We start from the raw sequence: 13,189 nt of genomic DNA on the forward strand, positions 1-13,189 counted from the left end.
TCCGTATCTCAGGTTTTGCTTCAAGATAGAAACTGTTTGTCACTGCAGACACAAGATAGCAGAGTTTGCTTACCACTCCAAAGACTTATTATTGAATGTGGTCAAAAACAAAGATTTCACTATCAATCACATGCAGTTTTCTTGATGCTTCTCATTAGGCAGAACAAGTTCTCTGCAAAGAAGAAAGTTCCTGAGTGAACAAACAAGAGGCATCAATGGTGTAAAGGAGTTCTTTGATCATAACAGGCTGTGTTTCTCTTAGTTAATTCAATACAGATTAAATACAACACATAATTAGAAAGATTGTGAGTGCTGAAAATCTAAAATAAAATCTGGAACTGGCATATTAATCTTTCTGAATATTATACCAATAGGCAATTTGTGACAATTGAATTACCCATTTCATTACTCCCTCTTCTGGAATTACAAGGGTCTGAAATTGTTCTGCTTACTAGGAGGTTTTGTTGCCAGGGCTGAGAACAGAATACAACTATTTTTCAGCAGGTGTCAGGGCCAGTGGTATATTGGCACAATGGGTTAATAAGGAGGCCATATTCGGGCTGCCATCTAATTAAAGATGGTGGTCCATTCTGGGTGTTGCTGACTCAACCAGAGAACAAATACTCAACAGTCTGAACATTGTCAAAGCTAACACTGGCTATTGATCTCTCACCAGTTATGAGGGCGCCTAAATAACAGGGCAGTCTCAAAGTAAGATAAGTTTGGCTGAAGGAAGATGATGCTAGGCAGGTAAGCCCCAGTTAATTGGGCTTGGAGTGGAATAGCAGTCTTTGTAATTAAAGGAGATCCAACCTGTAACTCACTGGGATAGTTTGACATGTAGTGACAGACTCACCCAATATGAGCAAAATGCACATGGATATGTGGGGAACCTAGTGGTCATCTAAATATCTCAATCATCATTCCAGCAGTCTGGAATACATGAGTTAGTCCAGGGACAGTTTCTCTAAGATGCATTAATGCCAAATTCACTCAACATTGTTTCTACACCACAACGGTATGGAAGGGAGATGTTTCTTTGGGGACACATGATGAGATTTGATAGCCAGTTGAATTGGTAATATTCATATCATACTTGAATATAAAAAGTGCTTCTCATCATGAATTATAATAACATTTATAGACTAATGGCGCCCCTCTTAGTCAAGACAAGAATTTATGTTATCCTTTTATTGTGATCCAGGTGCTGAAGTGAAATGGGGTTCTGCCTGGAGGGATGCTGGGATGTACTTCTGTTGTAGAGAACTCGACAGAGAAATGGATCGATTGATATAAGTGAAGATAGACACAAATGTAGCACACTTTTGTCTTTACACTCTTTTCTGTTACAAATGACAATTAACTGAGTTAATGTATATTTTCCACATCTTTCCAAAACACAGGAACCAGCAGGAGTTCATCGCTCAAAATGGGCCCTCAAATGAAAATTCACTGGTAATGCCTGGCTGACTGTGTATGCAGTCATTTTGTCAAATCATTATTACAATTTGTAAGGAAACACAAGTTCCCAAAAGTTAGAGGATGATAACTATTTAAAAACCCAAATCAGAAAGGAAGGAAATTTGTGAAATGACATAGTAAACTTGCTGCCCCGATTCCTATCACAGAAGGTAGCCAAAGATTGGGACCATGATTCAGAAATTAAGGAGCAGCCCCTTCAAATAGTGAAATATAGGCCAAAAATACTCATAGTCTTCATAAATATGACACTCATCATACCTCATTGTTGAAGTTATAGATGATCTGGGAGTCCATGAACTGATTCCAAAATTGATCAGATGCATCTGCTCTATGCAACAAAGAGCTGTAGTTATATAGCATGGAAACAGATCCTTCGGTCCATCTCGTCCGTGCTGACTAGGTATCCTAAACTGAACTAGACACGTTTGCCTGCATTTGGCCCATATTCCTCTAAACCCTTCCTATTCATGTACCCGTCCAAATATCTTTTAAATGTTATAAGTGCATCCACCTCCAACACATCCTCTGGCAGCCTGTTCCATACACACACCACTTTGTTTGAAAACGTTGTCCCTCAGGACCCTTTTAAATCTTAGGTTTAACATGAGAGGGAAAAGATTTAAAAGGGACCTAAGGTGGGACTTCCCCACCTCAGTCACAGAGTGAGGCAGCGTCTGGATGGACGATTAGAGCACAGAAGTGGAGAGTGTAAAGGACAAATGGTACACCCGGAGTCTCTCTGTGTAACTGTGAAGTGGCGTGTAGAGACTTTCCAAAAGATAATTCCAACAATTTGATCCTCTCAGTCACTCTGTAATTTTCAATCAATTTCATGTGTTCTATCCTTCTTTCATTGTAATATTCTCTTCCTAAATTACTAACTGACTCCCAATAACAATGACGGAATAACAGAAAAAGGTTTGGTCTTTGAGCAACCTCACTTTCAGCCTCATTATTGTCAGCTTCCTATCACAAGCAAAGAATGTTAAATTGAACAAAGATATGAGTATCATTCAAATTCCAATCTTTATGTATTTCATTTTGTAAATAGTATCTGATTGTCATTGCTGATAACTCACAAAATCAAATAGAGAGGGTCCCGATCTAAGAAGATATTTTACTTATCTTCAATTTAACGTACGAATCCGAGATGCGCTTTGTGTGATTGAGATTATGGGGGATGCCTTGAACCTCAAAGTAAAAGTAGCAGCAGATCATGAGTTTAGATTTATTGTGGATGTAAACATTTTCATGATACTGTTAGAAAATGAAAATAAAATTTTGATTCATGTTCCTTCCCCCAATAACATCACCAGATATATGTATAAACTGCTCCACTGGAAGTGAAATAATGTGAGGTAAAACAGGCAGGTCGTACTAAAAGGAACTCCAAAGTTTCCCTTAATGAGATTATAGGTTTAGATAAAACAACTCAAATCAGCCACTGAAGAAGAAAGCAAGGATAACAATCTGTGATAAAGACCCGCATAAGAGCAGGTTTGAACAGAAATTTATATTTATACAACACCTGGTTATTAAGATAAGCATTTCATGATGATGTGGTCATTCTATAATTCAATGCTCTCAGCAACAATTGGAATTGACAGAAAAGATTTCCCAGCCGCAAAACTCTATTATAAGCGCTGTGTTTGATTTTCCCAAGATATGTTGCTTTCTATGAGTGCCACTCATTGCTGAAAAATTGCAGATGAGCCCTTCAATGCACAATTCTCGTTTGTATTTTCTCTTGGGGCACATTTGCCTAAGTTAAAGGCACTCTATAAATACATATTCTTTTTTATACACTGTGTTTACATGGCCCTATAAAATGCAATGAGAAATACCCATTAATCTGTTTTTGCTATTATTGGGTTAAAGGAAAGATTTGACCATGACTTTAGGAGATCTGTTATTTTTAACGTGGGAATTTCAAGATGTTCAGAAAGGATTTACAAGGATGTTGCCAGGGTCAGAGGGTTTGAACTATAGGGAGGGGCTGAATCGGCTGAAGCGTTGGAGGGTGAGGGGTGACCTTATAAAGGTCATAAGGGGCATGGATAAACCGACAAGGTCTTTTCCCTGGGGTGGAGGTGTCCAGAACTAGAGCACATTGGTTTAGGATGAGAAGGGAAAAATTTAATAGGAGCTTAAAGGGCAACTTTTTCACACAGAGGGTGGTGCATGTATGAAATGAGCTGCCAGAGGAAGTGGTGGAGGGTGGTACAATTGCAACATTTAAAAGGCTTCTGCATGGGTATATGAATAGGAAGGGTTTACAGCGATATGGGCCAAGTGCTGGCAAATGGGACTAGATTAGTTTAGGATAACTGGTTGGCATGGAAGAGTTGGACCGAAGGGTCTGCTTCCGTGCTGTACATTTCTATGACTCAATGACATATGTTAATGTTATAGCAGATGATCAAGAGAGTGTAGGCCCAAATATCTTCTATTACCCTCCCCAACCAGTTTTGAACAATTTACCTTTAACAAGTCATCCTTAACACTTACTAGAACTAATGTTGTCTATTCCAAAACCTAACTTCTCTAACAATATGCTGTCCCTCCATGCAGTATTGTTAAGACAGCTAAAAACTGTAAAGAACTGGAATTGAATTCAATGCAATAACCTTATGGAGCTGAGGCAAGTCTAATGCAAATGGAGCCGAACCATTTTTTACCTTTTTTAAAGCTCATGCGTGGCAGTGCTCATTTTTCATCCTCTTCAGATTCAGTATCTAACGCAATAAAGAAAATTACATTATTTGTCACAAGTCATTGCCAGAAGGAAGTAAATGTATCATAAATAGAAAAGTTGGAATTATTCAGTACATAGCTTACCTTTTAGCTGTGATCCCTCAAAGAATAACCTTAAACACATCATAAGTGTGCTGAATTGAGCCTACAAGCAGGTGAAGATGAATGCAGCAATGTCTTTCTGATATATTCTCAGTACCTATTTTTACAAATCAGTTTTATCACAAAGCACAATATTTTCCTCAAGGTGTTAATGTGAAGATAATTTGGATTCTTGGTTTTCCATGGGCTTTTTTTTTTAATTTGATTTTTCTCAGCAATCATGTCATCAAAATAGTTTCAAACTTTGAGAAATATAAAAGTTTGTCTGATGTTCAGTGACTTGAGCCCTACACATTCATAGTTTATCATAAAAGAATCAGAATCATTGGGCATACAAGATGGTAATTTAACTTGGTAAGAATCAGCTGACATTTTGAAGGAGTTATCCATTTTGTCCTATAACCATTCTTAAAACCATTCTGTTGTTCAAATACAGATTAAGCTTGCCTTCTGTTTCCACCATCCTTGAATGCATTCCACTTCAGACTAGAATAAGATTCTACATTAAGTTAATTCTCTTCAAAGCCAGTCATTCTTTTACTATACTTTTATTATACAATATTAGTAATAGCAAACATGCCTCTGAGTTAGAAGCGTGCTGATGTTATTTGTTATCAAATATTCTAATATTCCTTTTTTCATTTTTATAATTATGTAATTTGCTTTTGAAATAATTTACAGACAACTAAAACAATCATTTTTGACATGAAATCTCATATTCTAACCACCTTCTATGTATAAAATCTTTATTATATTTGTTTTTAGTTCTTTGTTTATCTTAACTGGTGCTCACTTATTACTGCCTCATCAGTGGAAACAAATATTTATCAAATAATTGTTAATAACCTTGAGAACATCCATCATCTGCTATCCTAATCTTTTCACTTTGATGAGAAAACTAACATCCCATCTATCTCCTTGATCTTAAGGCACTTATCTTAAATCATAGCCCTGTGCCTTTCCACTACTATTCACTTATGTAGTGTCCGACATTACACACACTTTTCAAACTGCAATGTAGTAGTCTCGTTCAAGTTAAACATTGCTGGCTTGCTTTCATAAAGTTATGCCTCTGGATTCAAACCAAAGATGTGTCTGTTTTGTTTATGACATATTTTCTCAAACTGCCACTATAACGTCCCATGCATCAGCACACCAGAGTTCCTCTGTTTACTCAGTTAAATATATTCCATATAGACGCCTTTCATTTATATCATTTACATTCAGATGTTGTCTGTAAGACCATCTACAGTCTTTAACGTTCTATATAACAACCTGTTAATCCTCTTAGTTTGGTGCTGTTGGCAAATTTCCATTCTTGTTGCCTGGTCATGGTTGAGATAATGCTGGGGGCACTTCTGTGTTCATTAGGTTTACAGAGCAGGAAAAATCAATCAGGTTTTCTAAACTGGGTCAACAGTAAAATGAATACAGTAGGGATTTATGGTATCATACTTAAATAGACAATTGACACTTTCAAAAACATCCTCAAGGCCTTTTCCACTCCATTGTTAAAATCTTCAGTGAATGGTCCTTTGACGTTACATTGCTTTATCCTGAGTCTCCATAAAACTTACAGCAATGAAGTGGGAGACCACACATAAAAATTCCCCATTTACGCAGTCTGGCATGTTAATGTGTGAACTAGGTTAGTGTACCAAGATTAGCAACAGGATTATTCCTATGATTTCTCACACACTCAATTTCTCAGAATAAGAACGAGCGCAGTGTAACCCTTCCCTGCTTTTGAAAGGAAGATGGATTCTGGAAAAGTGACGCAGACTTTCTAACACACAGTTGCAGAACAATTGGTTGTTCTCTACTGCCTCACCAAAATACCACAAGAAATCTAAACACACAGGAAATGGTAAGAGGTTGTTCTGACTTCTCTCCCAGCATGCACTTGGGCCTTGTGAGATTTTGCACTGTGTTGATTGTCTCTGGTGATTGAAGAAAGTCTGCAAGCATCTCTAACTATCTAAAAGATGTTGTGAACACCTAATCCTACTGTATGAATGTCCAATGCCCATTTAAATGCCCTTAACGTCAGCGAGTCTACTACTATTGCAGGCAAGCCGTTCTACGCCTCTATTACTCTCTGAGTGAAGAAATTACCCTATTATCTGTCCTAAATCTATTAGCCCTCAATTTAAAACTATATCCCCTTGTGTTAGCCTTCACCATTCAAGGAAAAGGGCTCTCACTGTCCACCCTATCTAACCCTCTGATTATCGTACATGTGTCGATTAAGTCACCTCTCGGTCTTCTTCTCTCCAATGAAAATAGCCTCAGTACCTTCAGCTTTTCCTTATAAGACCTTCCTTCCATACCAGGCAACATTATAGTAAATCTCCTCTGAACCCTTTACAAAGCTTCCACATGGTTCCGATAATACAGTAACCAGAACTGCATGCAATACTCCAGGTGTGACCTTACCAGTGTCTTGTACAGCTGAAGCATACCTCATGGCTCTGAAACCCAATCCCCCTACTAATAAACGCCAACACACCATATGCTTTCTTAACAACCTTATCAACCTGTGTGGCAACTTTCAGGGATTTATGCACCTGGACACCAAGCTCTCTCTGTTCATTTACACTGCCAAGAATTTTACCATTAGCCCAGTACTCTGCATTCCTGTTATTTCTTCCGAAGTGAACTATCTCACACGTTTCCGCATTCACTTCATTTGCCACTTCTCAGCCCAGCTCTGCATCTTATCTAGGTTCCTCTGCAATCCGCAACATCCTTCGGCACTATCCACAACTCTGCCTATCTTAGTGTCATCACAAATTTACTAATCCATCCTTCTATGCCGATTTCCAGATCATTTATAAAAGTGGCCCCAAAACAGATCCTTGTGGAACACCACTGGTAACTGAGTCCACGATAAACATTTCCCATCAAACACCACCCTCTGTCTTCTTTCAGCTAACCAACTTCTGATTCAAACCACTAAATCGCCTTCAATCCTGTAACTCCATATTTTGTGCAATAGCCTACCGTGTGGAACCTTATCAAACGTTTTACTGAAGTCCATATGCACCACATCAACCGCTTTACTTCCATTCACCTGTTTTGTCACCTTCTCAAAGAACTCAATAAGGTTAGTGAGGCATAACCTGCCCTTCATAAAACCATGTTGACTATCTCTTATAAGCTCTTCCAATACCTTACCCACAACTGAAGTAGAACTCAATGGCCTATAATTACCAGGGTTGTCCTGACTCCCCTTCTTAAACAAGGGAACAACATTTGCTCTCCTCCAGTTTTGTGGCACTACTCCTGTCGACAATAATAACATAAAAATCGCAGTCAAAGGCTCTGCAATCTCCTCCCTGGCTTCCCAGAGAATCCGAGGATAAATCCCATCCAGCCCAGGGATCTATCTATTTTCAGATCTTCCAAAATTGCGAAAACCTCCTCGTTGTCCACCTCAATCCCATCTAATCTTGTAGCTTGGATCTCCATATCTTCACAAACACTTCCCTTTTCCAATGTGAATATTGACAAAAAGTATTCATTAAATGCTTCCCATATGTCCTCAGATTCCACACATAACTTTCCATGACTATCTTTGATTGGCCCTAATCTTACTCTCATCATTCTTTTATTCCTGATATACCTATAGAAAACCTTAGCATTTTCCTTGATAGTATCTGCCAATACCTTCTCATGTCCCCTCCTGGGTCTTCTTAGCCCTCTCCTAGATCTTTTCTGGCTAACTTATAACACTCAAGCCTTCATAATCTGAGCCTTCATGCTTCATCCTCACATAAGCCTCCTTCTTCCTCACATCAAGAGCTTCTACTTCTTTAGTAAACCAGGGCTCCTTCCCTCAACAACTACCTCACTGCCTGATAGGTATATACTAATCAAGGACCCGCAATATCTGTTCCTTGAATAAGCTCTCTATATCTTGCCTAATCACATCATAATTGCCTTTCCCCCAGTTATACCTCTTTCCTTGTAGTATATGCCTATCCCTGTCCATTGCTTATAAACATAACCAAATTATGGTCACTATCACCAAAGTACTCGCCTACCTCCAAATCTAACACCTGACCGGGTTCATTCTCTAGTACCAAATCCAATATGGCATCTCCCCCTGTTGGCCTGTCTACATACTGTGTCAGAAAGCCCTCCTGCACACATTGAATAAAAATTGACCCATCTAAACTACTTGAACTATAGTATTCCCAGTCAAAATTGGGAAAGTTAAAGTCTCCCATAACAACTACCTTGTTACTCTTGCTCCTATCGAGAATCATCTTTGCTATACTTTCCTCTACATCCCTGGAACAATTCAGAAGCCCATAGAAAACTCCCAACATGGTGACCTCTCTTTTCCTGTTTCTAACCTTGGCCAAAATTACCTCAGTGGATGAGTCCTCAAATGTTCTCTCAGCTGCTGTAATATTACCCTTGTTTAATAATGCCACGCACACCCCTCTTTTACTAACATCCCTGTTCTTGCTGAACCATCTAAATCCCAGAATCTGCAACAACCATTCCTGTCCCTCCTCTAGCCATGTCTCTGAAATGGCCACAAACTCAAAATCCCAGGTGCCAACCCATGCTGCAAGTTCACCCACCTTATTCCAGATGCTCCTGGCATTGAAGTACATACATTTCAAACCAACATCCTGATTGCCAGTGACCTCTTGCGACCTTGTAAACCTATCCCTGACCTCACTACCTTGAACCTCCTGTACACTGGAACTACAATTCAGGTTCCCAACCCCCTGCTGCAATAGTTTAAATGCTCCCCCTCCCCACCACCCCCCCCCCCCCCACCCGCCCGAACAGCATTAGCAAATCTCCCCCCCGCCTCCATAGGATATTGGTATCCCTGTGGTTCAGGTGAAGACCATCCTGCTTGTAGACGTCCCGCCTTCCCCAGAAAGAGCTCCAATTATCCAAGAATCCAAAACCATCTCTCCTGCACCATCCCTGCAGCCATGTGTTCAGCTCCGCTCTCTCTGCTCCTTGGTTCACTGTCACATGACACGAGCAACAAACTAGGGGTCACAACCCTGTTTGTTCTAGCTCTAAGCTTCCACCCTTGCTCCCTGAATTTCTGCCTTAGACCTCCACCTTTCTTCCTACCTATGTCATTGATGCCTTTGTGGACCACGACTTGGGCCTGCTCCCCCTCCCCCTCAAGGATCACGAAAACACGGTCAGTAACATCATAAACCCTGGCACTTGCGAGACAACACACCAATCGTGAGTCTCTCTCATTCCCACTAAACCTCCTATCTGTCCCCCTAACTATGGAGATCCCAGTGACTAAAGGTCTGCTCCTCTTCCCCTTTCCCTTCTGAGCAGCAAGGGACAGACTCTGCGCCAGAGACCTTTGCCCCATTGCTTACCCTGGCGGGTCATCCCCCCAACAAAATCCAAAACGGTATACTTGTTGTTGAGGGGAACAACCAAAGGAGATCCCTCAACTGCCTGCCGGTTCCTTTTCCTACCCCTGACAGCAACCCATCTACCTTCTTCATTTGGCTCTCAATAACTCCTAGGAGAAAGTGAGGACTGCAGATGCTGGAGATCAGAGCTGAAAAATGTGTTGCTGGAAAAGCGCAGCAGGTCAGGCAGCATCCAAGGAGCCGGAGAATCGACGTTTCTGGCATAAGCCCTTCTTCAGGAATGAGGAAGGTGTTCACCTGCACCTCCACACACATCATTTACTGCATCCGCTGCACCCGATGTGGCCTTCTCTATATTGGGGAGACAGGCCGCCTACTTGCGGAACGTTTCAGAGAACACCTCTGGGACACCCGCACCAACTAACCCAACCGCCCCGTGGCTAAACACTTTAACTCCCCCTCCCACTCCGCCAAGAACATGCAGGTCCTTGGCCTCCTCCATCACCAGACCATGGCAACACAATGCCTGGAGTAAGAGTGCCTAGGAACCCTCCAACCACAAGGGATGAATGCAGATCTTCCAGCTTTCTCATTTCCCCTCCCCCCATCTTATCTCAGTCCCAACCCTCGGACTCAGCACCGCCTTCTTGACCTGCAATCTTCTTCCCGACCTCTCCTCCCTCACCCCCTCTCCAGCCTATCACCCTCACCTTAACCTCCTTCCACCTTTCGCATTCCCAATGCCCCTCCCACAAGTCCCTCCTCCCCCTCCCTTTTATCTTAGCCTGCTTGGCAACACCCTCCTCATTCCTGAAGAAGGGCTTATGCCCAAAACGTCGATTCTCCTGCTCCTTAGATGCTGCCTGACCTGCTGCGCCTTTCCAGCAACACATTTTTCAGTTCTCAATAACTCCTCTCAATAACCCCTCTGCCTTCCGAATAATCCAAAGTTCATCCAGCTCCAGCTCCAGTTCACTAACACGGGGAGCTGGAGTTGGGTGCACTTCCCACAAACGAAGTCAGCAGGGACAATAGAGGTGACCCTTACCTCCCACATACTGCAGGAGAAACATTCAACTGCCCTAATCTCCATTCCCACTATTCTAAATTCCCAAATAGACCACTGAGAAAATGAAACACGAAAGAAAACACTTACCACCTTACCAACCAACGCACAGAACTTTTTTTTTGGTTAGAGGAGGAGTATGGGTGGGAGACACTACCCGAGTGGTGTTTCGGGTAAAGCAACCGCCCAAGTATGCAACCCCATGACCAGCCTCCTGCTTGATGCTCCCGCACTTCCTGCTGCTGGAACAACAATAATATTAGCATGCTGCCTTTTGTACAGCTGTACAAAAATATAACTATTTCATTTCCTTCCACTCATATTTAATCAATGTTAAATTTCTTTCGATCCAAAACATCAAAGCAATTCTGTAGCCACTGCTGGCTAGTTACTTCTCCATCCCTTCCAATCATTTAAACAAGTTAACAATGAGCGTTAGTCAAGAGTATGTTCAGGTACAGAGTCAGTTGTGATTATGCACCTTTAACTTTATACACAGAGGCGTGATCAGGAGTTAAATTATGTTACTCTAGGTTGTTCTTTGTTATCTGAAACTAACTATCCGTTCTGTTTCCATAAGGCACCAAATGAAGTCGTTTCTGGATCTGATTTTTATGAAAGATTCAACTCAATTTATAGTATGTCAAAATAAAAGACTTTGGGCTATTTTACATGCTCAAGCACTTTCCCTGCATTAATGTTATCGAACTGTAGACATATAGCAAATGCTATGGTCTTTATGATTATGGCATAAAAGTATACTGTTTTTGCCAGTGATTCATGCATTGTTGGCAATACACCAAACAAGAACTCAGGGATAGTTGTAGGCTTTGAATCAAAAAACAAGACTCGAGGTTTTATCAAGAATCATACATAATGCAGAATTTGGCTCATTGAAACACTGCATGAGAATGATGGTCACTGCTCCAGGACTGACAGATTCAAGCTTCTATCTTGGATCTCTATTTATAATCAAGCAGATTCTTACCAGAAGAGGAAAGTTCAGCGAGCTTCCCATTCCTGATCACTGTTACAGTGAGTTCAGGCTGAAACATGTGGGTTTCAGGTGAAGAGAGGAATAGGCTTGGAAATAATGTCTTCTATAGTTCACTAGCTGCAGTACTATGTATCTACACATGGAACACGGATAATTCAGGAAACTACCGAAAGACTACCAGTCAACATTCACTCCAAATTATGCAGCAACCTGAAACGTCCTGCCAACATTGAGATGTCAATACCATCAATTTACCACACTGAGATATATGTGCAAAGTAACTTAAAGGGCCTGTGCTCTTCATCAAATCACCTAAAAGTGGTGCACATTAAAAAAGAAATTCAAAAAGCATTGCCTTGTTGTCTTCTTGAACTGCATCCTCGCTTAAATTACTGGCTTACAGGAAGAGGGGATGGAATGTCAGGTGTTTTACAACAGTTTCCTTTACTCCAACTTACTATAACTTTAGAATTGTATTTACAGTCCAGACTAAGTTCCACGAGTTTCCTTGTTTGTTATTTCATTTTGTTTTATTCAACAGCAAGATTAAAATCCATCTCCCCAAACCAACTGGGATTGGGATTCTGGCATTAATGTTTGGAACCAACTGAAGACCTTGAGCAATAATCCTGCTGAGAATGCAAAGTCAAGGAGGGGAAATATCAGTCACCATCAGCCACCATCCTAAGAGGGCACAATTAGGACTCACCATGATGCTGAGCAAATTATGATTTTTGGTTCAGATCAAAAGATACATGGGTATTTAACAGTGTAACTTTTCCTGAGTAACTACTTACTTAATTTTATTGAGCCCTACCAAAGACTATAATTTAAATAGGAACTTTTGGAGGGTTCCAGGTGTAGTGGAATGTCCCAGTAGTAAATTCAATTTCCTGGGTAATTTCTTCAGTATGTACTATGATGGAGATTCCACAGTGTCCCATGAACAATTCTTACCTTCGCTAGAATAACAGCTGTCCAGCCAGCAAAAGACTTAAAACCATAAGACCATAAGACATAGGAGTGGAAGTAAGGCCATTCGGCCCATCGAGTCCACTCCGCCATTTAATCATGGCTGATGGGCATTTCAACTCCACTTACCCGCATTCTTCCCGTAGCCCTTAATTCTTTGTGACATCAAAAATTTATCAATCTCTGCCTTGAAGACATTTAGTGTCCCGGCCTCCACTGGACTCCATGGCAATGAATTCCACAGGCCCACCACTCTCTGGCTGAAGAAATGTCTCCGTATTTCGGTTCTGAATTGACCCCCTCTAATTTTAAGGCTGTGCCTACGGGTCCTAGTCTCCCTGCCTAATGGAAGCAATTTCTTAGCTTCCACCCTTTCTAAGCCATGTATTATCTTGTAAGTTTCTATTAGATCTCCCCTTAACCTTCTAAACTCCAATGTGT

The 13,189-nt window shown here is 40.9% G+C and overlaps 1 protein-coding gene across 2 annotated transcripts in view; it reads left to right on the forward strand.

The window, feature by feature from the left end:
- Positions 1 to 12,116, forward strand: part of LOC122550458 (uncharacterized) — a 50,906-nt gene extending 38,790 nt beyond the window's left edge. For both annotated transcript variants that reach the window (XM_043691200.2, XM_043691202.2), the window contains exons 4-5: positions 1,404 to 1,455; positions 11,360 to 12,116. In XM_043691200.2, coding sequence (XP_043547135.2) covers positions 1,404 to 1,455; positions 11,360 to 11,431 — 124 coding nt within the window. In that variant the 3' untranslated portion in view covers positions 11,432 to 12,116. The remainder of the gene's footprint in view (positions 1 to 1,403; positions 1,456 to 11,359) is intronic.
- The last annotated feature ends 1,073 nt before the right edge of the window (positions 12,117 to 13,189 follow it).

The sequence above is a fragment of the Chiloscyllium plagiosum genome, unplaced genomic scaffold (genome assembly GCF_037043375.1).
Source record: "Chiloscyllium plagiosum isolate Xiang-an unplaced genomic scaffold, Cpla_swu_hap1 HiC_scaffold_6, whole genome shotgun sequence".
Taxonomy (NCBI): domain Eukaryota; kingdom Metazoa; phylum Chordata; class Chondrichthyes; order Orectolobiformes; family Hemiscylliidae; genus Chiloscyllium; species Chiloscyllium plagiosum.